Genomic DNA, 26,848 nt, shown 5'->3' with positions numbered 1-26,848 from the left:
GAAATAAAGCCCATGTACCCATCTTTACCTTAAAAAATTACTGACTCACAGGAAGACCGAAATTTTTGATACTCTGAAATACGAGGACATCCTCACTAGTTTTCATAAACTAACCTCATTAGTTTCCTTGATTGCCCTGTGGAAGTTCTTAAGCAGTCACTCTGATGCTCTATGGGCTGGCTGGTAGCAAGTAACCCATTTCTCATTTTCAGGAGTACTAATGGACTCAGTCTAGTGTGAGCTCAAGGCTGCTCTCCAGACAACAGAGTGACTGGAAACTGCCATTCTCCGCATTAGCCGTGCAGCTTCCCTGAAGAAAGAGACTTTCCAGCCACTTCTGGTGGAATGTTCACATATCAATGCTTCCTTTTCTAAAGGAAATCCAAATGATAGAAGGACTAAGCTGCTTATTACTGAAGTGCAGAGAGGGGTAGGCTGCAAAGGATGAGGAACCATCTCACTGAAATTGCTTCCAGGAGATTTTTCCTAGGGTGTGGGAATGTGTTATCAGGTACACAGTATACACCCATAGGAGGATTAGAGGAAGATTTCAGTGGCTTAAGAAGTAAGGCATGGTCAAAGGCGGAAGTGATCAGAGAGCAACATGGACAGGACTGTGGGCTGGCAGTGACCTCGGGGCTGCAGGCTCAGCGAGACCACCTCTCGCAGCCACGGGCCCTCCTTCCCCACAGGGGAGCGCACAGAGCTGACGAGGAAGTGAGTTTAAGCTGCTGACGGCTCCAGTCCAGTGTGGTGTCTCAGATTTACAGTCTGGTCTTGAAAGGTTACTGAGTCCTGTCCTTTAAAGATCCTTCTCAAGATTAAAGCAGCCATTAACTTCTTTCCATCTTCCTTGGCCTCCTATCATAGCCTTCCCCTTTGACATTCCAAGTTTTGCTAAACTGGTTGTAAGGCAATTTGCAGGTCTGCTCATTAGCTCTTGGGAACAGATAACCTTCTGAATACACCTTCTAATCGGGCTTAGATTTAACCACCACTGCCAGCTCCCCATTCCACGCCAGTCCAACCTGACAGTAACACGCCTCCATCAAGTCCCTGTGCCTCTTCCTAAAGCAGTCTGGATTGAGAGCTGTGAGAAACGCAGCAACAGGCTCGGACACCAGCACAGAGATCAAGGAGCACCAGAAATAATCACCAGGCCCAGCCACATTTCCTCAAGCAGTTCTCTGTCTTCAACTACACCAGGTGCTGGAGGACTAAACAAACACTCACACCTGTGACTCTACCTGAGAAACTCTGGAGGGCCAGTGTGCGAGGTCTCGTCATCTTACTGCAGCTCAAACACAGGCCCAGTGCCGCAACGTTCAGGTCATAACCTAGCAGACTCGGCCACTCCCTGCCTCAGTGTATCAGCATGCCGTAACATTCTCTAGTCCAGTAAGCACGATAACTTAAGTTATGGTATCTGGGCAGTGGGTCACACAAGGAGCAAAAGGATAGGGAAAAAACCCAGGTGCAGTGCTTGTGATAGAAGGGAGATGTAGAAAAGGAGTTCTTAGAAAAAGTTTGGATTTTAAGAACAGGATTTACCCATACTTCAGATCCATGATGTGTGCAAAATGAACTAAATCCACAGTATACTCTGCACAGAAAAACTACCACCCAAGTGTGACTGTAACAGAGCCATGCCCTGGGTAAGCCTACTGCAGAGGCTCCCATGAATGAAAAAACTGCTCACCTGAGAACCAGGAGGTGGCTAAGACAGTATGGACACACAAATAGAGAACATAAGGTGACCTGGAAGATGGAGGGGAGCATGAAACCAGAGGACAAGCTGGGGATTTCTGAGAGTCTCAAGGCAAATACTTGTAAATATCCAAGATGCAGAAATGAAAATATAAAAATCAGGAGGCGTTATGTTTACAGGCCAGGGTGAATGATCACCATCTGAGGATATTCTACGTGGCTGCACAACATGGGCTCAACCAGCTTTAAGGGACTCCTTTACAAGTGTCTTTTTAAGCTGCAAAAAACCAACCAACCAACACAGGTACTAAAGAAAGAAAGGCCACAGAATCTAGAGACGTTTGGATAGAATGATTGTTCACGCTGAGACTTCTTGTGGAATGTTCTTTAACAACAGTTTACGAAGTTTCTAGTAAAGCAGTAGGTGCTATTAAGAAGATAAATATTGCCCTTACCTTCCAGAAGCTCACGGTCTACTCATGGAAGCAGATAGGGAATAAGTAATACTTTTAAAAATGTTTGAGTCTTCAAGGAAATTCTAGGAGGAGATCCAAAATTTTTGTGATCCACTGCAATGTCACTGGCATAAAAATAAATGTCACAGCGTGGATTACCTCAGCAGTCTATTCTGGTATACCTTTTTTGTGGGGTGACAAAACCATCACAGACTTATAAATCATACATCCTATAACACGAGGTAAACACAGGCCACCATAATCTGACAAAATGACTTTCAAGGTGGTCCAAGGCTCCCCAAGGGTTCCTGGGACCCTTTCAGGGTCCATGAGGTCAAAACTTTTCATAGTGGTTATGAAATAACTTATTAACAAAAAAATAAATTTTGTTATTTTAAAGGAATATTTTTAAAATTTATATTTTAATTTCTATATAAATATTGATAAATATCAAGAGATTAGTCCACATAAATCAAAGTGCTGTTTAAATTTTTTTTTTTTGCTTTATTTTTTTGGCAGCACGGTGTGGCACGTGGGACGTTCGTTTCCTAATCAGGGACTGAACCCATGCCCCTTGCAGTGGAAGCATGGAGTCTTAACCACAGGACTGCCGGGGAAGTCCCCTCCTTACACTGTTCTGAGTGTGGAGTAGTGCTGAGATCAGAGGTCGGTGGAGTGCTGGGCCAGCAGGGCGCTGTCGCGCAGGGAGTGTGCAGCACCGCCGGCTGGACCAGGCAGCTTTCAGCCAAGATTTCTGTGCTACTTGTGTGATTTCACACCTTCTGGGAAAAATTAGATGCCAGATTTATCATAAAGACAGCAAAGCAAAATTAACCACATTCTTTTTCCTTCTCCCCTCCCCCCTTATAAACTGCATGAAGAATTTCATTTCCATCTAGGAGAAAGGACTTCCCTGGGGGTCCAGTGCTTCTGCAGGGGGTATGGGTTCAATCTCTGGTTGGGGAGCCAAGATCTCCTATGCTGTCCCTGCCAAAAAATCTGGGAGAGGCTTAGCAAACCACAGAGTGTGGATACAGCAGATCACTCCACTGCCTAACAACACATGCTAAGAGGCTTTGAGGAACTGATCAAAAGAACAGCACAATTCTTAACACTGGGAGCAGGCCTCCAGCATGTCACTTAACAGAATTATACATGTACTTCATTTCTAACATGAAACCTGAATGTCACTGCCTTTAACACTTAAATCATAACAATCAAAAAGCTTTTCACCAGCATTGAGGATTAGAAAAAACTACCTTTGAAACTTCTGGGTTCATGGAGTCTAAAAGAATACAGTTTTGTTCTGGGATTCACATACCAGCATTCCTAAACAAAGTTGTTTTAAGTTGAAATCACTAAGACTGGTACTTGGTCAAAAACACTGATTTCATAAGCATCTGCACAAACCTGGAGAGGCCCGAGACAGCTTGTGAGGTGAGGTTTCTAAATCTTAGTACATGGTGGATGCTCAGCTCCTCCATATTGTCTTCAAGGTGGCAGTTAAGGCTCTGGGAGGACTGGACTCCAGTAACTGCTAGAAATCAACACCGCCTCCTACAGCCGGGACACCTTCTGCTCTAGATCTCATTTTGGGGACAAAATTCACAACCCAGCTCAGACTGTCACAGAAAGCATTTATTACCAGAGGAAACCAGGAGATGCTGGAGCCCACGCAGGGCAGTGTGTGCGATCGGGGTGAGGGGACAGCAGGCAGGGACCCCATCACGCGTGGCTGGGTAGTCTCTGCCTGGCAGGTTTGCTTGGCCCAGGAAACTACAGCTGGGTTTGTGTTTGTGGAGCTCAGGGAGGTGAGTCTCGATAAGCAGGCTTTCTCCTGGACAAAACAAAGGACAGCCAGAACCAGTGCAACAGCAGCACAGACACCACCGTAAAATGGAAATCAAATGAGGCTCACTGTATCAGGAAATGCATTTCACCCTGATCATAAAACAAGGGAGAGAAGGGAGCACTGGGCTCTACGAGACGGCCTGTCTCTGAGATCAGATGCTTTTAGAAGTTAAAACACTGGCAGGGCCTTTCCCCTTGCTAATACAAGCAGCACACAACTTCCAAGCCAGCTATAAAAGCTATTATTATCTTTGTTATCTGTTGTTATTTGGATTTTGAACAAAATTGATGGAGTAGGAGCCAGTAGAAGAATCCTGTTTGATCTGGAAATTCTCTGTGGAGAGTCCAAAAGGCCGGAGAACCAAGTTCCCAAGATCTTTTAGTTTACCTGCAACGTAAAAGCAAAAAAGTCCAGTAAAAACAGGGAGTTGGCAGAAGCAGGAGATTCCAACTGCCTTCCTATCTGACTACAAAACAGAGTATCCCTCTGCAGTTAAAGAAACTCCTGCTTTTAAAATTATGAAACCCTCAGCCCCCAGTGTACCAACAGCAGAGCAGTCATTTCAGTGCCATCCACCTGAGCCATCGCTTGCACAGATGAGCACAAGGGCCCCGCGGGGACAGCACAGCTTCTTGGCCACGCTGGCCAGAACCCCCAGGGGACAGGCTCTCTGGGCTGAGTGATGAACTACTGCTCCGGGAACTGAAGGCCAAGCCTGGTGGGGAGGGCCCAGGCGCCTCCAAGTCTGTTCTCCATGAAACAGCAGAGCCACTTGCTGAATCTAATTCCACTCAGCAGATTTCTACAGAACCTGGGTCGAAACTCAAGAGCCTCCTGCTTTTCCAAGTCAAGTCTCCGCTTCCAAACCAAACTCATCATTTCTGGGGAAACGGGAGATCTTGTTCTCCTGCACAGTTCCATCAACCTCAACAGCCTAGTTTCCCTCCCCGGATTTCGGGCTTTGTCAATCACCAGGTGAGTTCATGTCATAAAGTTAAATGAACACACACAGCATAACCATGGATTTTTATGTTGATTCTCCATGTAAGGGGGACATGGAGCTTATACAAAAGCTGGAGTTTCCAGGACATTTGGGAGACTGGGATTTATGGGGCAACAGGATAGAATATTCGAAACTAGGGTGTTTTGGAAAATCTTGGCTAGGATGGGTGAATATGTATTTCAATCATTTCTAAACTGTTCTTATTTTTCTTGCAGGTCTGCTTCCAGTGGAGAGGAGGAAGAGGGTAAAAGAGCAAGAAACTCCTGCTCATCAGAGGGACAGGCTCCTTCTGACCTTGCTGCCCTCGTTGGCAGCTCTATTGCTCTGAGATCTCCCACTCTGAAATAAATCCCAGGTAAAGAACTTAAAGATGCATGCCTTTAAATGCCAAGGCCTTTCCTGGGAACTCTTGGAGAGAACTTTGGACTCAGTCTGAGATTTAGCCCCCAGAAAATCTCACCATATTCACAGAGACCCAGACTGACCACTCTCCAGACAGGCTTCCCCAACCCGGAACACACGTACTCGGTGCTGCTGATGGAGGAAGGGTCATCGCACAGGCCTTGTCCCTGCGCGCCGGAGGGCACAGAGAGGCCCCGGCGGGGGCAGGAGGATGCGTGAATAGGAAACCAGGAAAGACAGGGCCTCCCTGGGACAGCGTGAGTCAGCCAGAACTCTGGCAGTTTGTCTGTCTTGGGACTGAAGAAAGAGGACAGGGAGGGAACCAAACATTTAAAGAAGCCCAATAAAATGTCACTGCTGGCACAATCCTTGGCTCCTCTGACACAGTGAGTGAAGCAAGGAGGTGCCTGTCCCAAGGCTCTGGACTGTCAGTCAAGCCTGGGGCCACCACCCGGGGGAAGGGATCACTGCAGGGCCACGTCCATGGCCAGAACAACAATCTCCACAGCAAATGCATGTATTATCTGGGGTCCACTACAGGAGGCACTGGGATCTAAAGAGTACGAGTTACTCTGGTGTAACTTCTGAGATGCTCACAGTCTAGCGGGCAGACAGACTGGGGTGAGAGCAGAGGCTCTTAAGGATGGGAGCAGGTTCTGAAGGTGGTGAGGAGGCCCCTGCGCCTTGGGAGGTGGCAGTGAAGCCAGGGCACGTGTATTCCCAGTGCAGACAGAGCGGGGCGGGGCCGCACACTGGCCCTTGCTTTGCCTGTCAGGCTGAAGCGTCTGCACCGCAAGGAGCTGGGGGCCTTGGCCTGGCTGATTCCAGAGTGGCAGCCAGAGTGCGCACTTCTCTGGGCGCAGGGCGCCTCCACGCCAAGGTCACAGGCCCCGCGGCTGTTCAGTCAGTGACCGAGCCTTACCGTAGAGGGCAGTGTGGGCTCCCCGGTGGCTTTGCTGAAGCGTCCCCAGGATGAACCTGCAGGGCAGGACTTCTCTGACCCAGGTCCCTGCTCCTCTCAGGGACCTGACGGGATCTGAGTCACGTCCAGTTCCCTCTCTCTGCTCACTTTCCCTCGCAGGTGCTCCCTCCAATAAACCCCTCATATTTCTAATCCAAACTTGGCTTCTGTTTCTCCAAGGTCCCAACCTAACACACGTGGCATCACCTTTTCCTTTTATTCTTGTATCTCTGCCTTCATAACATTCCACAACATCTTCACTATTATCACTAGAACAGCAGAACAAAAGGTGGGAAGTCTGCCTGCTAAATAGATAATGCACATAAAGTCCCTGGCAGGTACCAGACACGTAATAAAAACACATGATTAAATAGTCTCCACATAAGAGAAGACCTGAGGTTACCTGACTTGAATTAACCAACATATACCAAGTACGTATGTGCAGCGGGGGATGCAAAGATACATGACACCGTCTTTACACCAAAATAAGCTTAGGTCTGATGGCAAAGCACACACACACACAAGCCAGTTCACATGGAGTCAAGCTGCAAGATGCTACGAGAGTCAGTAAGCAGATGATCCCCTCCCACTTGGGCAGGAAGGAGGGAGACCTGGCAGAGCTGTGTATGTGAAGCTGCATTTCAGTCACCAAAGACAGGCAGGACTGCAATGGTCTGAGACAGAGGGACTAGGCAGTGCAGGCAAAAATGGATGGAGACAGGTGGGCAAGGGAGAGCAGCAAGTCCACAGGACTGAAAGGAAGGTGGGAGGGTGCGGCCAAGGCCACTGATAGTTGGAGAACAGCCTTCAGTGTTAATAATGCTATGGGGCACAATGAAGAATAAACCCTAAGAAGAGTCTGCAGGTGGTTCTGACAGAGAGCTAGTGCAACATTATAGGGAAGAGGCCATTTATTCACTGAACAAACAGCTGACGTCTATGCTATTGGGTAAAGAAGCTCTGAAATTAGGGGTATGGAAATAACAGACACAAACTACTACATATAAGACAGATAAGCAGAAAGAGACACTGGGAATTATACCCATTATCTTGTAAAAACTTCAAATGGTGTATAATCTGCAAAAATACCAAGTCACTATGCAGTACACCTGAAACTAACACAACAGCGGTGATGGTTTAGTTGTCGAGTCATGTCTGACTCTCCGCGACCCCATGGACTAGAGCCTGCCAGTCCCTGCCGTCCGTGGAATTCTCCAGGCAAGAATACTGACTGGAGTGAGTTGCCATTTCCTTCTCCAGGGAATCTTCCCAACCTAGGGATGGAACCTGCCTCTTCTGCACTGCAGGTATTTTTTTTTTTTTCTCCTCTGCTGAGTCACCTTGTAAATCAACTACAGTTCAATTTGACGATGCTCTAAAATCAGCGTAGGACCAATGGGGACACAAGGAAATAAGAGCCCAACATTAAGGCAGAACCAAGTTGTGATGTCTGCACAATTCACCCTTACTGTTTACGATGGTGGTAGAGAAGCACCTTCAGCGAGAGCAAGCTTTCGACTGTGCACAGTCACATGCGCACAGACTTCCTGCTGCTGCTCAGTCAGGCTGGACTCTCAGAGACTCAAGCAGTTTCTCCAGACCCCAGACAGGACCATCTGGCCCATCTCCCACACTCTCCACCGGCTGCCAGATTTCACCCGCCCCTTATCTGGGCAGTAATCAATCTGGCTCCCTTCTTTCCACTTGTAGCAAACCTGGTACCACCACTCAGCCTGAACGCGTCCACATGTCCTTAACTGTAAGGATCTCGTCTCTCAGATGAGATCCCATGGCAAAGACAAGAGTCCAACAGTGCTTGGGCTCAGACAAGAACACTTATGACTAGAGATCAAGGCTTGGCAGTGGATCCAGTTCTAATAAATATTAAATTTCTGTGTCTTCAAGCAACACTGTATTATAATAAACCAACTGACTTGTTATACATCACTTCTCTTTGGAGATAGTGACTGTGCAGTGGTCAGCTTACTGTCAGGAGAGGCAGGAAGACCATTTGTTTTCACCTCCTCCAGATCACTGAGGTCTGGGCCTCGTAGAATAGATCCTTTATTAGGAGAACCAGACTGCACACAAGTGAATCCTGACACTGCATTTCCTCTTCTGAGGCGTGAAACTAAGCTGTGCAGGTGACTCCTAATTTCCTCTGAGCAAAAGGCAAATTAAGAGACAGCACAGAATACAGAAAATAAAATTTACACCCAATTCAAATGCTTATATATTAGCTCCTGAGTGAAAGTGGAAGCTCAAAGAAGCCTTACCAAGAAGTAACTATCAAAACAGCAGGAGTGATTCTCCCGAGAGGAGGAGCTATGGGAATAGCAACCAGGAAATGAGGCAAAAGGCAGGGAGGGCATTGAAAACCTAAAACCGGCATTCCCTACTGAGGGGGTGCAACAGCAACGTGGAACTGGCTGAGATTCTCTGGTGGCCAGATCACACCGCATGGCAAATGCACAGTCTGAGGTAAGTACTAGAGAGTGCAGCAGGAAGAGAAATGTGGGAAAGGAGCCTGGATTTCCACACCCACATGGATGGCTCCAGCAACTTTCAGGGACAGTAACAAGTGAGGCAGCAACCCAATTCTAGGACCCTGAATCACTTGCACAGAAGCCCTTAATGCACAGGATAGTCAAAAGAACCCTTACAATGACATGAACAAGTTACCTCCAGCTCCAAATCTCACTTTTTAACATGGATCATACAAGGTGGTGTTCTTAGTTCACAAATGCACACTCATTAGGATGCTAGTGGCCAGGAGCAAACACCTGAGTAACTTCAGGACTCAGGGGACTGGTAACATGTTCCAAGAAGGTGGAAGGAGGCAATGGTACAAGTAGAATGCTGGACTGGATGACGAACAAGGCCCCTGTGTGTGCCGAGCAGCTGGAAGTTAGTGAAAGAAAGGCAGGATCACTGGGGCAACACCTTGCCCATGGCTCTTGACCTTTGAGGGAGTCAATGAGTTTTATGTCCAGCTCTAGGTTTTCCAGGTCAGGACAGATTCTCAGCTGAGGTGGAAAGACAGATCATCCAGAATGGGTGGAACAGAAGCTAGATGCTCTGTCCAGGGCATCTTTCCAACCTCATCAAACCACTGACTATACCCTGCAGTCCTTTTAAAACTTATGTTCCCTGGCTACAACAGGGAGGCTGTCTTCCCAAAAATGAGAAGAGGGCAAACAAGTAAACACTCCAGTGACTGACCCCTTTCCTCTAACCTAACATCAGCACGATCATCTTCTGTGGCAAGGACTGTGGCACTATGGCCAATGGCCACTCCTGTTCTAAGGATGACATTTACAAATGACAGGCTAAGAAGAGAGGAGCAAGTATGTTCTACCCACTCAGTTTCAATTAGAATTTTTTTTTCCTCAAGGAGGGGGGTATGTTTCCAACAAAAAGGAAGTCAATTTACAGAGAGAAAAGGAAAAGAAAATCAAGAGTACTAAACAAATTAAAAGTCATGCAGACCACTGCAAAACATCTGCACAGGACGTCTAAGTGAGTGACATGGCTCTGCGCATCTGGAGGGACCAGCCTCCAAGGACCTCAAAATGCACGAATCAGAGTGAGTTCATCTGTAGCGAGGCAGGGACACACCAGGAGGCTCACACAACGCTGAGAGGGACCTCGCCCTTTAAGGCTCTCCTGTGGTAGATGACACAAGAGGCAGTATTTTATTCACTGTCATCATATTCATGAAGAAAATAAAGGAGTCCGGTCATTCAGACTACTGAGGTGTAACAACAAACTAACATATTATTTACCAAGCAACTTAAGTTGTTCATGAAAGAATAACATAAGTAAATGCCAAAATCACAAGACAAGAAACATCAGCTTATGAGAACGGAGTGACAAGGACAGATGGAACTTAATTCCGTCTGGAACTGACAATGGCAGTAAGATTCAGTTTATATCTATCCATTTATTGTTTCATGGTGATTTAAAAAAAATGGACCCAGAGATCAGTGCCTAAGTGACCACTACAGTCATTCACCAAGTCTTCTCTTTCAGCACGAGATCCAGTTCAGCTAAATGCAAATACCTTTTTCCTTTTTGCTAAAATAAATCATCATTGTGAATAGGCGAGGAATCCTCTTTTCTTCCTTCTTTGAAGAAAAAGTACCTCCAAAATAACTTTTCGGTTCAAAAATGGTGTCAAATTTTATTAAAAATGTAAATTCAGGAAAGAGCCAATTTTGGCAGAACTGAGGAAGGCTCCAGAGATCTGCCCAAGTCTGAAGCAGCTCTCCTTGGAGTCTGAGTCCACCCAGCAGGGCCCACGCTTGGATTTACTGGGTCAGTAGTTCCTCCTCAATCAACTCTCTGTCAGAGTGATCTTTTGGGAAATTTGTCTCATTCTCTGATACTGATGCCTAAAGGCCATAAATGGCTAGGCTCAATTTATTTTAAGTGATCTTTCCTTTTGGTCCATGTTAGTTGCGTCTGACTCTTTGTGACCCCACAGACCACAGCCCCACCACGCCCCTCTGACCATGGGATTCTCCAGGCAAGAACACTGGAGTGGGTTGCCATTTCCTTCTCCAAAAGGAACTACAGAAAGAAAAAAGTGAAGTCGCTTCTGGTCCATGCGACTGCAATTCATGATATAGATTATTCATAAGGAAAACGTACAGGGGGTCACAAATAGACAGCTATCACACAGGTTATAAGCATACCGTGCTGGGCAGGTCTCTGTCCAGGAACCTTTATTCCTCTTGGTCAAGCAGACTGTTTACAACGAACAGCCCTCTAATCCCAACCATAAACACAGTTTGGTCAATATAAGAACTAACTAAAACATGGGTCAAGTGAAACCAATTCCCCTGACCCTCCCCACCTACACAGTTTTTTCCCCTTTTCCCATTTACTGCTAATTCTTACCCTCTCATGTCTTCTCAAATGCTAAAGGGCCTCTGAATATTATTTTCAAAACAAAAATCCCTTTGGTTTTCACAGGGTACTGGCTTATACTGATTACATCCTAAGGAACTTAAAACCTGAAGTTGTTTCCTCAATGAACAAAAATCAACTGTTTTTATAAAATTGATGATCTGAAAGAGAGGTTGGTGGCACCCCCAGGGTTGGGAGTTAATTATGTTTGCATTTTGAAGGCAGGAAAACTTACCAAAAAAATAAAGAAAAGCGAAATGGAAGTTTAGTTTTTGAAAAGCTGATATCCACTCTAAACCACATTGGTCCTTTAGAGTCAAAATTGAGTAAGAACTCATAAGCCCCAAGGTGCTGGTACCCCATGATACTGGTACTGAACCACAGAAGGGTCTCAAAGCTGTTTCCCACTGTTGAGTTCTCCTCTAATGAATAAAACGACGGATGGCTGCATCCCCCAGCTTCTGAGCTATTTATGGCAAAGAGAAGGTAAGGGAGGCAGACTTACCTAACATCTCTTCTTTCAGCCTTTCATTACGTTCTTCAATTTGCTTAGGTAATCTCTAAGGGAAAAAGCACCAAAACAAGGGTTGTGAAAACCTTTTGGCTTTATTTTGAACTTGAAAAACATTTTTAAAAACCTTGTGTGAAAATGAGATCAGGTTAAAGCACATATATATGATCCCACTAAATATAGAAAAATCCCAAATATTTCTCTGTGGGGGCATGCTATGCAGAGTTCCTGGATCACTGGAGTGGACTCAGGAGGACCTCAATAAAAATTTGGTGTGGGGGCACTTTTGTCTGGTTCAATGCTATGCAGAGTTCCTGGATCACTGGAGTGGACTCAGGAGGACCTCAATAAAAATTTGGTGAAAAATACACACACACACACACACACACGCGCGCACATGCACACGCACACACAGAACATCTGAAAGGATACATATCAGATGTTTACAGTGGTATACTCAGGTGGTGGGATAATGGCTGATACTTATATATATTTTCTGCTCACTTGTATTTTTTAACTTGAGGTTCTTTCTTTATGTAACTTAACTGTTGAGAAAGCATCAGATCGATATCAGATATACCAAAACCATCATCCAGCTCAGGGTTTTCCTACCTCGGCACTACTGATATTTTGGACTGGGTGGTTTCTTGCTGGGGCTGTCCTGTGCACAATGGAGTGGTCAAAGCATCCCTGGCCTTTAGCGGCACCAACAGGACCCTCCCCACTGCCACAGTGACCCCCCACCTAGCCAAGTGTCCCCCAGGACCAGATCCCCTCCAGCTGAGAGCCACAGACGTTCTCTGGGTACTTTTAGCTCTGGAGTTACCTCCACACACTCTGTGATTCCAGTATTAACTCTGTTGTAATAATTCAAGAAAATAAATTCTTTACGCCTGTAACAACCAGCTTTAATAAAAGGCTCCCTTTTTAACACTAATTTGACAAGGATAAAGGCCACCAAGAATTTAGCCAAGATTTTAAGAACTCTATTCCCTTTCCTCATGTCCAATTTAAGTTAATCCTAACACCATTAAGAGATACATTAAAAGTCAGATAAAGGATTAAAATTGCTTTCAAATTGCATATATATTTTAATTACCCAAATGCACCTTTCTCCGATTACTCCATTTCTAGGTAAATAAAAGACCTGTTGTGGCTAAAGGAACTCACCTCAAGAGGGTATAAAAACAAAGCAAAATAAAACCCAAATGACCTAAGATATTGATATTAATGCAGGGAGATGAGTCAACATTTTTCAGGTCTGCTTGGTGGAATAACAGTCCCGTGACCTAAATGGGAGATCCTGTGGAGTAGGGGTTCAGGTGCCCTCCGGGGACTGACAGGAAACATAAATAAGTAATGGACTGGGTATAAGGCAACAGCACTGGTGTGCTCAGCCATGTAATCGGAGCACTCCCGCCCCCTGCCAGCATGTGCGAGTTCAAGAAGAAGCCAGCATGTCCACATTTTCCAATTTTCAAGAGGAGCCCGACTTAGATTTTTATCCACTTAATTTTATCCATTTAAAAATTCTTTCCATTTTTAAATGTTGGCAAGTAGCCTCAACTAAAAAAACAAAACCCAAAAGTCTGGCTAAATAAAAGATGCCTGTAGCTCTCTGGCTCCTGCCATCTCTGCTACATACTGGGTTCAGGACAGACCTCCTCATCCTAATGCCCTCTGAAAAGTCTGGCAATGAAGAAATCTGTTTAGTTAAAGCCAGTGTCAGTTGAACTTATTTGAACACCTATTATTTTGGGGCAATGAGACACACATCCAATTTTGTAGCAAATTCTTAAGAGTATACATGACTCTCTGCATTGGCGATAGAGTGGTGCTAAAGGTAAAAGCACAGATATACAGTTATTTTTAAAAAGAGGAAAACAAGTAATATTTAGTTTTAATTTACTACTGACATAAAAATATGACATTTAGAAGCAAAAGGATTTTTAGTGACGAGGACAAAACTAGAGCCATTTTAAGAAGGATAAAAAGATTAGAATATATTCAACTGGAAAAGCTCTGCACATATGATGATAAGTAGAAACTTGGTGACTGAGTAACAAAAAGAAAGCCACAAATTTATTATCTATAATATTAAGGCTCACTTTCGACTAAACTGTACACCTATAAGCAGAAAAGGTTTCCCTAGTCCAACAACGAAATAAAGTTCTTGTTAACCCTAGAGGTCAAAGGTTTATACAAGACAACAGTTTTAGAATGAAGATTAAATAGTACAGGGCACAGTGGGTTGGAGCCACCACTTCAAAGCTCTATCTCCTGCAATATTCCTTCCAATAAGCTTCTCAAAAGCATAGAAATGGCATGTAGTTGTGTCTCAAAAGATTATCTAAGATTCAATGACTAGTAACACAAGGAAGAGAAAATATATTTGTAAAAAGTCAGGTTTACCATGCAAGCTTCTCTTGCTTGATGTACTGATGGGTCTTTTTCTAATATGGATTTATAGTCTTCCAGGGCTTCATCCAGCTTGTCAGTCTTCTCATACAACTCTGCTCTCCTCAGTATTGCCCTGATGTAGCTGGGGTTTAATTGAATTGCTGTAAAAACGGAAGAAGTAACTGTTACCACACGGAAAAAGGGCCTACACACCCTCAGTTATATCAAGGTTCCTCAATAATCATTCTCTGTGGCTCCGTAGGAAGAGTTATTTGTTAAAGGTTATACCTAGGGTCAGCAAACTTTTTCTGTAAAGGGCAGGTAGTAAAGATTTCAGGCTTTGTGGGACAGACCGTTACGACTACTGCACTCTGCTACTGCAGCATGAAAGCAAGCACAGACAATGCATAAGCAAATAAGGGTGACTGTATCACAATAAAATTTTATTGATGGGTACTGAAATCTGAATCTCACATGATTTTCATGTGTCCTGAGATATTACTTCTCTTTTGATTTTATTTCCAATGATTTAGAAATGTAAAACCATTCTTAGTTTGCAGGCTGAACAAAAGCAGGTGGCAAGCAGGTGGCATGCAGGCTACAATTGGCTTGTGGCAGCAGTTTACCAAACCCTGGTCTATACCCCAAGTCCTGGTTTCCACCTAGTTACCGTTCACCCACTTCAGAACAGTCCAGAACAACAGGGCTCAAGTGCACAGTGAAAAAGAGAGAGGGAATCTGAAGGCGCGTGTTAAGAGAACAGTGGCAGAGTGTCTATCATTTACTCTCTTGTTTTCTAGGCCTCAACTATGGAGGTCACACAATGACAACTGAGGTTGTATTTTAGCTAAATGCTCACTGTTCCTTCAAACTCTGCTCTAACACCCTTAGGTCACTAGTGTATAATAGCCTTTCTTTTATCCAACAACAAATGCCTTGTAATAATCCCGTGCCCATGTTTTGGTTCAAGTATACTACATTCTTCTATTCTTTTTTGTGTTTTTCCTTTTTCTGTTAAGAAGCAGTATCATGGCTCTAGAACTTTTTCTTTTCAAATGATATCCTCATTTTTTAATTCATTCATGCTTTCAGTAACTGTTTATATCTAATATATGCACCTAGGGTAGTGCCCCTCCAGAGTACAGTGGTAACCAGAACAGACCAGGTCCAAGTCCTCATGAAGCTTTAAGCTATTCTAGGAGGCAACAGAAGATGGCATACAAATAATTTCAGATAGCTATAGAGCTACAGAGAAAAATAAAACAAGGTGATGTAAATTCAAGAGAAGAGGGGAATAAGTGACTTTATAAAGAATGGAAAGAATATGAAAAGGGATTATTTGAGGGAAGCCAGCTATCTGAAAAGCTAAGGGAGACAGTATAGGAAAAAGAACTAAAAAGAGGATCTAATAGCAAGAATAACTTCAGCATCTTGGTGACAGGTAGAGGTGCAGAAGAGATGAAGTTGAAAATACACAACAAGCAGGTCATGGAGGCCTTGCTGGTCAGGAGCTTGGACTTTTTCTATTTTGTATTTTTTAAAAAGCTCTTATATTGGAGTAATACAACTGATTCACAATGTTGTCTTAGTTTCAGGTGTAGAGCAAAGTGATTTAGTTATATATACACACACACACACACACACACATCTATTCTTTCTCATATTCTTTGCCCATTTAGGTTAATACAGAGTACTGAGTAGAGTTTCCTGTGCTATAGAGTAAGTAGGTTCTTGCTGATTGTCTATTTTAGCTATTTATTATAATTTTTATTGGAATACAGGTCATTTACTAGATCTTTTAAGTGTGATAAGAAGCCACGGAATCGTTTCAAGCAGATTAAAACATCATCTGATTTACAGTTTTAAAAGCTCACTTTGGCTATAGTGTGAAGGGTACAGGTGGAAGCAGTGAGACAGCTGGGAGGTCACTGCAACAGTCCAGATGACAGAGGATGCTCACTAAGCTGCTAAAAGTGGAGATGGAAAGGAGAGGCCAGATTAAGGAAATGTCTCTGAATCAGAGTCCAGTGGACTTGCTAATTAATTAAACCATGTGGAATGAGAGAATAACTCAGGGATGACTCCAAAGGTTTTAGAGTTTCAGCAAGTGAATGGATAATAATGCCATTCATTAGTATGAAAAAAACTAACTGCAAGTTGTTTTCATGCATTTATGTATGCATGGGGACTGGGAGGCACCAGAGTCTGTTCTGGGCACGTTACATCTGCCATGCCATGGGACCAGACGTCCCAGGGAGGTGTCAAGTTTGCAGTGGAATACACAGCTCCAGACTACAGGGCAGGGCAGAAGATATAAACTACATGTGTGGATGGGCTACTTAACGTGCAGACAGTCTTTCAATGAAGCAGATGACAGAAATGGTAAAATGACTGGATGGGGATATTGGTTCAGGATAAGGTTTTCTGAAAGAACCCAAACTGCAGGATTTCAGCTTTACACACTGTCAACCTCCCCTTAGTCCAGCACACCATATTCTCTTAAAATACTCCAGTGACCTCTACTGCATCATCTTTTAAAAAACTGAACCCCCTGATTTACACTTTAATTCCTATACTGTCCCCTTCTCAACTAGTGGATAACTTCTAACAATGCAAATATTGACTGAAGAGATAGACTCCTTGCAGGATTACTCTTTTTATTGGCTGCATAGCTGACAGGATCTTAGTTTCCCAACCAAAGATTGAACTCTGGCCCCAGCAGTGAAAGATTGAGTCCCAACCACTGTACCACTAGGGAAATCCCTATGACTACTTTATAAAAACCTCTAACATCAACTTATCACTCTAACTTGTGATTGCTTTCTCAATCCATATAAAGAAAATTAAATTAAACTTTACTTACATGCTAAGGCTAAAAACAAAGGTGGCTGGCATTAAATATTGTTGCACAGTTTTCATACAGTTTCTAATATAGTATATTTCATAGTAAAGAGTTCCAAATGAGTTAAGTCCTTTGCCAAAGTTTGTACACAGAGTGGGCATGTGTTTATTTGGGGGGCAGGGGAATGAAAGGTCCTGTATATCTAAATAATCTGTACTAAATCCAAATAAACTGCACTACTGTTAATGTATTTTGTGCATGGATTTAATAAACCATATGTAGCCATAACAATTAAGTATAAGCACATATATTTTGGTTTAACCAAAAAACCAAAAACAAATCTGAAAAACAAACACTTTCCCCTACTTCCTCTCATTCACTTGGCTCCTAGACTGAGGGCGACAGCGAGAAATGAACTGTTTTCTAGTGTATTCCCCGCTAATCAGCTTACAAGCCATTTTCTTACCATTTGGTTACCAAGAAAAGAACTCTGAATATCACAGCTTGTTCCTAACTTAAACTCATCAAACCCACACATCTCACAGAGATTAAGGTTAAACACCTTCTTCCAAACAATACAGTACATTTAGAATTAGTTCCAGCCCAAGACAGTAATAGATTAGAATAAGTTTGCTAGATTCTAATGTGTTAAGTTTCATTCAGAGACTCGAATGAAATGCCAAGTATAAACAAGAGAGGGTGACTAATTAATGTTATTAAAAAATCTCAGGAAACAAAACAGATGAGGGAATTCGTGCTTGGTCTGAGAGTAGGATTAGATAATATATAAGGTTCTTTTTTTTTTTTTTTAAATAAAGTTCTTTTAAACTCTGATTCTCTCAGAGAAAATATTATCCAAAGGAGAAAATATTATCCAAAATGGAAAAGAAAATACAAATTTAAAAAACAATGTTAGTTTGAAGAACTCATGCGAGTAGCAAGATGCAAGGAACAAGATTATGTGTGTTCCCCATATCAAGCAGGTTATACAGACAAGACAACCATCTGGCCTGTCAGGAAATTTTTGGGAAAAAACCCAAAAACAATAATGACCCTATGTCTGGAGCTGTCTCTATGAGGTGGTAGAATGAAAAGATCATTATGGAACTCAGGCATCAGATGACAAAGACTGGATTCACTGTGTTGAACTTGATAAAAAATGACGGCAAGGAGGTTTGGATTAAGTACACCTAAACGGAGTACCAATTCCCTAAGAGCAACCGCCACCACCATCCAAGCACACAGATTCAGAAGTCCCAATAGCAGCTAAGATCTTCAATTTCAAAGGTGAGCACACAAGAAGTATATACCGTTTCTGTGGCCAAGATAGGTTTGAATTTTCTCCACATATTTACCAATACAGGATGAACTGACTGAACTATCCATTCAAAAAATGCTTTCACCAAGATGACTACTGTGCAGTACACCTCTAAGAAAGACCCAAAGCTTCTTATTTAGCAGTCCCAGAAGGGTGCATGTGTACAAGTACACAGCTGACTGAGAGCCTCTGTATTTGTTGTCCAGCTGAAGTAATAGGCTTCCCAGGTGACTCTGTGGTAAAGAATCCACCTGCCAAAGCAGGAGACAAAGGTTCAATCCCTGGGTCAGGAAGAGCCCCTGGAGAATGAAATGGCAACCCACTTCAGTTTTCTTTGCCTGGGAACCCCATGGTTGAAGGAGCCTGGTGGGTTACAGTCCATGGGGTCACAGAAGAGTTGGTCACAACTCAGCAACTAAACAACAGCTGAGGTAATGCTCTTGTATGTTAACATGTACAAGACCAAAAAGCTGTACCTTTGCTGCAGTCACTGATGGCCATCTCTTTCTTGTCCTAAAAGGAAATAGATCATTAATATGTGTCACCCTAATTCTGTCTCAACAGCTCAAAGGCTCAATGACATAAACTGATCACTAATAGTTGCTTACAGAGATACATGCATGCTTTTCAAGGAAATCACACCAAAACATGCATGACACTTCCAAGCTAAAATTCAAACTATGCTGACAGCTGACTTGAAAGCCTCCTGGCAACAAATTATTCAAGGAGCTTCCTCCTGAAGTATCTTTATTTAAAGACTGCTGCAATTGGCCTGCAACATTTTACATCAGAATGTTGATAGTGAGAAAACTCTGTGATCAATAAACAGGGCAAATGACTGATACATGAAGAAGTGAATGAGTCCTTCTTCTTTGGTGAACTGTTACATATCACACCCAAAGTGGTATTTTCCAGAAAGTACAGAGGTGGTCCATATACAGACAGAGCATGGCTTGCCATGAAGTCTCAGTTATGAACCTTAATTGATCCACTGACCAAACAAAAATACAAAAGAATCTGCCAAATATCTAATTTAATTTGCTGAATTGAGAAGCATGGCATAGTGAAAAGAACACAGGATTTCAAAAGAACTAGATTCCAGCTTGAGAACTAGATTATCAAATGAACTAGATTCCAGCTTGAGAACTAGATTATCAAATGAACTAGATTCCAGCTTGAGAACTAGATTATCAAAAGAACTGGATTTTAGCTCTGATATTCATCTATTTAATTTTTCTAGGCTCTAAAATGTCTATTTTTTTCCAAATTGGAAATGTTCTACAATGTTAAGAGAGATGTTAGTTCAAATAAGTGTTTAATACTTCCATAATGGCTACTATGGCAAATGCCAAATACTTTGTAGAATATTTTAGAGCAATGTCTACCAAATTGAGTTTTAGGATTCAATCAAAAACAGTTTCAGGATGGGGAGTAACTGCTTAATGGGTTTCTCTTAGGGTCATAAAAAATTTTCTGGAAGTGGATATGATAATCATTGCCTAATACTATGAATGTATCTAAAAATGGTTAAAATGGTCAATTTTATAGTATGTGTACTTTAGCCACAAAAAGAAAAAAAAGGTTCCAGAGTCGTCTGGGAAACACTAACTACATTATCTCTTCCAATGTCCAAAATAGCAATTTACATATTAAAAACTCTAACAAGAAGTCCTGCAGTATAGAAAACTGGAAGTCAGTACTTCCCCAAGTTTTAGATAACTGTTAAGTCTGAGACACACTGTCGTTTGAAAGTCTCCGACACAGGAGTGAATCTCTGTAACGTGTGTGCACAGCTGATGTGGCGGTATTCTTTGTGTCCCAAGTAACTCTTCTTAGAACCTGCTTTTTGGAGGACTTTGTTTACTCTTGTGTAGTCAGGCCTAGAGCTGAAACACTGCCCTAAATCCAAGTTTGCCTTTTCCCCCTCCAGGCGCGAAACATAAAGCTTGGTCAGGCATACCCCATCAGGGATGCTGAGCCTGCAAACTTGTCTTTCAGAAATTCTCCTTAAAATAGTTAACCCATCACTTCCTTAAACTCAGAATAGGCTCCTTAAATCACTTCAGTGTATTAATCCTGAAAGTCTCCAAGTTTGTAATTTTAGAATCTTAAAATATTAAGAATGAAAGTTGAAAGAATAAAACAAACAAAAACAGCCCACCAGCAAACCTATCCCTTATAGAGGTCAGAGTTACAGAGCAAGTCTCTTCTGAGTTCCCCTCGGCTATGACAAAGACTAGCAAGGCTGTCCATTTTCCTAACTCAGGAATGAGTTGCTCATACTAGTCTAATGCTAGCAATGTCACTAATTTGGCAATTGTGAGAACAAAGAATCCCAAATTCCAGGAGCCAAATGGGTATGGTGCATTTTCTGACACTGAAGGTGTCCTCGATCTCAATTCACAATGACAATTTCCAGTCTATGAATGTGGCTTGATGTCTCTCAGGGGCAAAAGTGAAATCAGAATTTTCCAGCTAAGTGGAAAGACCGTTAGTTGTGGATTCTGACTGATGGTAGAATGTATTAATGAATGTTGTTTTAAATAAATCTCAAACTTGTTTTATTTCCCCTAATACAAAATGTCTGTTTGTATACTCTGTATACTCTAGAATTATTCCCTCTCTCATGTCACATGAATCACTCTAAAAATATTAACATTTCACCCTGGACACTGAATCCAGTAACAAAACATACAAGCCTGGATTAAAATAAAACTTTTTGAATGTCCAAAAATTTAAGCACACCCCCCACTCTCCCCTTTAAAAACCCTCATCATCCAAAGTGACTTTGGCAGAAGCATTAGAAAATTTCAGTCAATATCAAAAAGAAAATGACATAGATACCTGATCAAAACAAACAGAAAACCACTTCATCCAATCTTACGCCTGCTTTGTGGTTGCTTAAAAGTGTGTTAAAAAAAAAAAAACTCTACCCTTTGTGCTTTGAATATAAGTAGTCTTTAACAAGTGGTACTGATTTTTTTCAAGCTCTCACCATTTCAATCCATCAAGATTTACTATGCTGTCTAAACAGGAATATCAACAAATCACCCATCTAACTTTTATTTTTTTTTATTTTTTTGCCAATAATTTCATATTTATTATTCATAGCTTGCAAATTTGGGAATGGTCACTGGCAATTTTATTTTATTTTATTTTTTATTTTTCAGTGGGTTTTGTTATACATTGATATGAATCAGCCATAGAGTTACACGTACTCCCCATCCCGGTCCCCCATCCCACCTCCCTATCCACCTGATTCCTCTGGGTCTTCCCAGCCCGCCAGGCCCGAGCACTTGACTCATGCATCCCACCTGGGCTGGTGGTCTGTTTCCCATCTAACTTTTAATACCAACATGATATCAAACAAATAACACTACACTCTCCTCTACTCTACGCTCACCCTGCGATACGAGGTTCTAAATCCTCTGGAAATAAAAAAACGCTTTTGAATTTTCCCTGACACCTATTTTGCATTTAAAGGTACTTTTCACCCCAACTCCTGGACACATCTCCCTATGTCCATACTTTCAACAAAAAATCAGAATCTCAGGGATAAGCACCTTGAAGTCTAGTTTCAAGCACTGCTTCCTGTCCCTTCGAGTCTTAACTAAAGTTCCAGAGGCCTGGAATAAGCAGCTGGAGCTATTCTAGGACAGGTACTACTTGGCTGTTTGATTCATTAACCTACCCTGGTTTGGTAGAAACTGTGCCAAGCTTCCTTCCGTGAAAGTATTCAGTCACTTTAATAAGGAATATGAACAGTAATCTGACTTAAGTTTTTCAAAATTATATTTCTATCCTTCCCATGCCCTTTAAATTAGTGAAATATAGGGGTAGGAAAAGAGAGGCAGCAACTTTAAAACCCCTATGCTTGTTTCTGGAGAGAAGGTATCCTACAAAGCACAGTGCAAGTTCATGTGCTTCTGAAAAAGACAGGGTCCAAGATACATGCCTGTTTCATCCTTGCCGCAGCTCTATTTGAAAACAGAACAGACCGGTCTTTCTGGAAGCAGGAGGGACACGTCTGAAGGCCTCGAGTATAAGAACTTTCGGCTTCTATGTAATCTGAGGATAAGGGAAAATATAAGAAGTTGTTATGATTTTATTTCTGATATCACTGTATTCCAAATGACCTCAGAATGTATAGTTTTCCATTCTATACATTCACCTTTCACTTGGCTTATCAATTTAGTAAAGAGTTTTGAAAGGGGATTAGGAAATTGGACAGATGAAAGAGACTAAAATCTGAAATTAACAGCCCAGGATGAAGAAAACAATTCTATATATATTTTTTTCATTAAAGATATTGTGCTTTCATGGGGTCAACCTGGCTAAAAATGCTTCCATGAAATGTCTGGAGAGACATTTTATAGAGCTAAAAGCAACTATGTTAAAAACCAGTAGTTGACCAAACACCTTAGAGAGAATATGGTGATAAACTCATATATTCATTGCCACATACAGAATTATAGTTAGGATACTAAAAGATAACTGCCTAGCCACTCCTTTCTCAGGTTTGAAATATTTAATACTAAAATATAAAGAGATAAAACTAAAAAAAAATAAAGAGATAAAACTTTCAGAGAACCTTTAGTTCTCTTAGAAAAAAGAAGTGATAACTGATAAATCAGGATATACGAAAAAAAAAATTTTTTTTTACCTAAAAATAACAAACGGAAGATGTTACTACTCCTAGATATCCAAAGCATACATACTCCGAGATGTGATAAATTTGATAAGATCAAACAGTTCTCCCAAATTATAAAAATGAACCTCAATTATCCCTAAGCAAATACAAGAAATGCAGAAGGACCATCTCTCTAGTTAAAGCATCTACAGAAAAAGGAACTTGAAAGAGCAACTGAAGTGTAAGCAAAACTCTTCTCTAGGAAGCACAGGACACACTGGGCCAGTATTCACAGCATTGTCACAAAGCGAGGAACTGAGACCCTCTTTTTACAGCAATGCAGCAAATAGCCTTTTAACATTCCAGATTAGAGTTTCCCAAAGCAAAAACTCAAAGAGCTTTGTTCTTCAGTATCGTTAGCAGTTCAGAGCTGCTAGCTGTTTCCAAACATTCTTCAGTGTTTCTTCACAGATTCTACAAAAGAATGAGGAGTCAAGACGGCCAGCATCAGTGCCGAAAAGCACATCTTACCTCCCTTCTTAAACTGCTCATTTCCCTCCTCCTTTAGTCTAGAGCTCTCTTCTCTCCTTCTCTAAAAAAGATCAGAGAATGACATAAACACAGTATTATGATAAGTGAACAGAAAGGCCAGTTTTCATTACACATTAGGCTATTCAATGAGCAGCAGCTTGACTTTTGAGAACTGGGTCAGTTTTATCTAAATCTCAAACACAGAGAACAAAAACACATGACCATCTGGCTAAATATCAAGTGAATTCTTGACACTAAAAAGATAAAACCCAGGTTTTCTTTGTTTCTGGCTTTTGCATGGAACAGTAATTTCCATTTACTAAAAATGAAACTAATATACCCACTGGTATTCTTACCTTTATAAATTAAAATTCTAGATCTGCTACTTATTAACTGTAGATGATCTTGGACAAGTTTCAGATCTTTCTGGGCGTTAATTTCTTCATCTAAAAATTAGGGCTATAATAGATTTATGGGTTAATGTGATAATGTATGTAAAGCTTCCAATACACTGGTGAATAAGGGTTCAAAAATTAGCTATTATTTTTCTGTAAAATAAATAATGTAATACTTATTTAGCTACAACTGCACTCTGTCATGAAGCAGACAGACAGGCTGGCAGAGAGCACTACGGGGATGAGTCTTATTTGCAGGGTCAGGCAGCATGCTGTTAGCAGGCTAACACAGGGCAACTTGAAGAAACGCAGAGAAATCTCTTTTCTTAGCCTCTTCTATCAGCAGAAATTCACACAGATGGTAGAGCACTCACGGGACTCAGAGGCAGAGTGAAATGTTAGTCTGTGGAGCAAAAAAAAGACACTTGCCGAGTCCTCGTGTGCTCTCAGCCCTGAACACCTCAGCAAGTTGGCCGGCATAAGCAGAGCTAGCATGCCACCTTTGACAGCATTAAAAAAAAAAGAGAATCCCCAAAATCTCTTCCTACATTCTTGAAGTTTCTGACTCAATAAAAACTTCAATGGGAGGAAACAAAATTAGCAGACTTTTTCACCTACAGTACAAGCTGACATCCTAAACTGGTACTCTAAAGATTAGGAACCAAATTAAAAAAATATAATGCTTCTGGAGAAGATCTGTAAATGAGCTGCTGAGATCTGGGTGCTTTCCAAATTCCTTATTACTATACTCTGGAAGAAACAGAACACCTGATGAATCTCAATGAAGAAACTAAGAAGTAGGTATAAACAGAATATAATTTTTACAACATCTACTATAGGCCAGATGTTCAGCAGACAATAGTAATTCATTTTAGGATATAACATATCTGAAGAAGGCCTATTCCAAGGGAATACAGGAAAAAAATAAGATGGGTAGTGGTGATGACAATCAAAATACAAAAATGTGGCCACATTTACCTACTACCACTCAGAGGAAGGTGCCTGATCTGTAATATCCTCTATCGAACTGGTTAGGATTTTTTGTTGTTTAGTCACTAAGTCATGTCTGACTCTTTTGCAAAGCCATGGACAGTAGCCCGCCAGCAGCCTCCTCTGTCCATGGGATTGCCCAGGCAAGGATAATGGAGTGGGCTGCCACTTTCTCCTCCAGGAAATCTTCCGACCCACGGCTCAAACTCATGTCTCCCTGCATTGGCAGGCAGATTCTTAACCAATGAGAAACTTGGGAAGCCCGGTTAGGATTTCTGAAGGCAAGCAAAAGGACTGTCTATCTCAGGCAAAAAAAAAAACAAAAACTTTTTTTTAAGGGCATATGTTTACTGGAAAGCTACTGTGGGGCTCACATGATCATAGGGAGGCCTAAAATATGGGCTTATAAAACAGACAGGACTCAAGGCAACTCTGAAGTAAAAAAGCTAAAAAATATTGATGTGTCTTCTAGGAGAAGAGTCTCACCAAGATAGGGTTGTAGTAACAGCCAACAGACCCTAACCATTCTCCTTCCTTTGTCCTAATTTAGATTTAAAGTTTCAGTCAGAAGCATCCAATGAGCCAAGCATAGTCACATGCCTTGGCTGTCAAGAGAACAGTGAAGAACACTGGGGGCACTGACCAACACTCAACAAAGGGAATTTCCTCCACATAAGAAAGGGAATTCTATGCTGGAAGCAAAAAAAAAAACCCCATAACGAATCCAGTTAAAAGTTATTTCAACCCCAAATAGACAAAGTGACCTGGAGAAACAAAGCTGGAGGCATCATGCTCCCTGATTTCAACCTGTACTTACAAAGTTATAGTAATAAAAATGGTATGGTATTGACATAAAAACAGACACACTGATCAGTGAAACAGAACAGAGAGACCAGGAACAAACCCACACACATACAGTCAATTAATTTATGATAAAGGAGCCACTAATATATAATGGGGAAAGACAGTCTCTTCAGTAAGTGGTGCTGGGAAAACTGGACAGCCACATGCAAAAGAATGAAAACAAACCACTGTGTTATACCACACACAAAAGTTAACTCAAAATGGAATAAAGGCTTGAACGTAAGACCTGAAACTATAATACTCCTAGAAGAAAACAAAGGTGGTAAGCTCCTTGAAGTAAGTCTTGGTGATGATTTTCTGAATCCGACACCAAAAGCAAAAATAACCAAGTGGGACCACATCAGACTAAAGAGCTTCTGCACAGGAAAGGAAACCATCAACAAAACAAATGGAAGAAAACAGTTATAAATCATATACTTGATAAGGGGGTAATACCTAAAATACGTAAAGAACTCATATAACTTAAAAGCAAAATCTCCCCAATCTTATTAAAAAGTGGGTCACGATCTGAATGGACATTCTTCCAAAGAAGACATACATGGTGAACATGAAAAGATGTTCAACATCATTAATCAGCAGGGAAATGCAAATCAAAACTACAATGAGATATCATTTCATGCCTGTTAGAATAGCTATTATCAAAAGACAAGAAATAACCAGTGCTGGCAAGAACGTGGAGAAAAGAAAACCCTTGTGCACTGTTGGTAGGAATGTAAATTGTGAAGCCACTATGGAAAACAGTACGGACATTTTTAAAAAACTTAAAAACAGAACTACCATATGATTCAGCAATTCCACTTTTGGGTGTTTATCTGAAGAAAATGAAAGTATTAAGTCAAAAAGAAAGCTGCATTCCCATGTTCAACTGCAACATTATAGACAATAGCCAAGATATGGAAACAACTGAAATGGCCATCAGTGAACAAATGGATAGGGAATTCCCTGGCTGCCCAGTGGTTAAGAATCCGCCAGCCAACCCAGGAGACACAGGTTCAATCCCTGGACCAGGAAGATCCCATACACCATAGAGCAACTAAGTTCACGTGCTGCAACTACAGGGGGTGGGCCCACGTGCC

The 26,848-nt window shown here is 41.8% G+C and overlaps 2 protein-coding genes across 5 annotated transcripts in view; one reads left to right on the top strand and one right to left on the bottom strand.

The window, feature by feature from the left end:
* PWWP2A (PWWP domain containing 2A) overlaps nt 1-5,678 on the top strand; it is a 39,483-nt gene extending 33,805 nt beyond the window's left edge. Inside the window, exon 4 of one of the 2 annotated variants that reach the window (XM_065919021.1) lies at nt 5,233-5,678. In XM_065919021.1, the coding sequence (XP_065775093.1) occupies nt 5,233-5,345 (113 nt within the window). In that variant the 3' untranslated portion in view covers nt 5,346-5,678. Of the gene's footprint in view, nt 1-212; nt 2,918-5,232 lie in introns of those variants that run through there. The other variant, XM_065919022.1, reaches the window with a different exon arrangement.
* TTC1 (tetratricopeptide repeat domain 1) overlaps nt 3,780-26,848 on the bottom strand; it is a 48,663-nt gene continuing 25,594 nt past the window's right edge. For 2 of the 3 annotated variants that reach the window (XM_065919026.1, XM_065919028.1), the window contains exons 3-8: nt 23,524-23,584; nt 22,318-22,430; nt 18,839-18,875; nt 14,215-14,363; nt 11,797-11,851; nt 3,780-3,999 (exon numbers count right to left, since the gene is read on the bottom strand). In XM_065919026.1, coding sequence (XP_065775098.1) covers nt 3,788-3,999; nt 11,797-11,851; nt 14,215-14,363; nt 18,839-18,875; nt 22,318-22,430; nt 23,524-23,584 — 627 coding nt within the window. In that variant the 3' untranslated portion in view covers nt 3,780-3,787. Of the gene's footprint in view, nt 4,402-11,796; nt 11,852-14,214; nt 14,364-18,838; nt 18,876-22,317; nt 22,431-23,523; nt 23,585-26,848 lie in introns of all 3 variants that reach the window. The other variant, XM_065919029.1, reaches the window with a different exon arrangement.

The sequence above is a fragment of the Muntiacus reevesi genome, chromosome 1 (genome assembly GCF_963930625.1).
Source record: "Muntiacus reevesi chromosome 1, mMunRee1.1, whole genome shotgun sequence".
Taxonomy (NCBI): Eukaryota; Metazoa; Chordata; class Mammalia; order Artiodactyla; family Cervidae; genus Muntiacus; species Muntiacus reevesi.
This window is presented reverse-complemented; position numbering and strand designations above follow the sequence as displayed.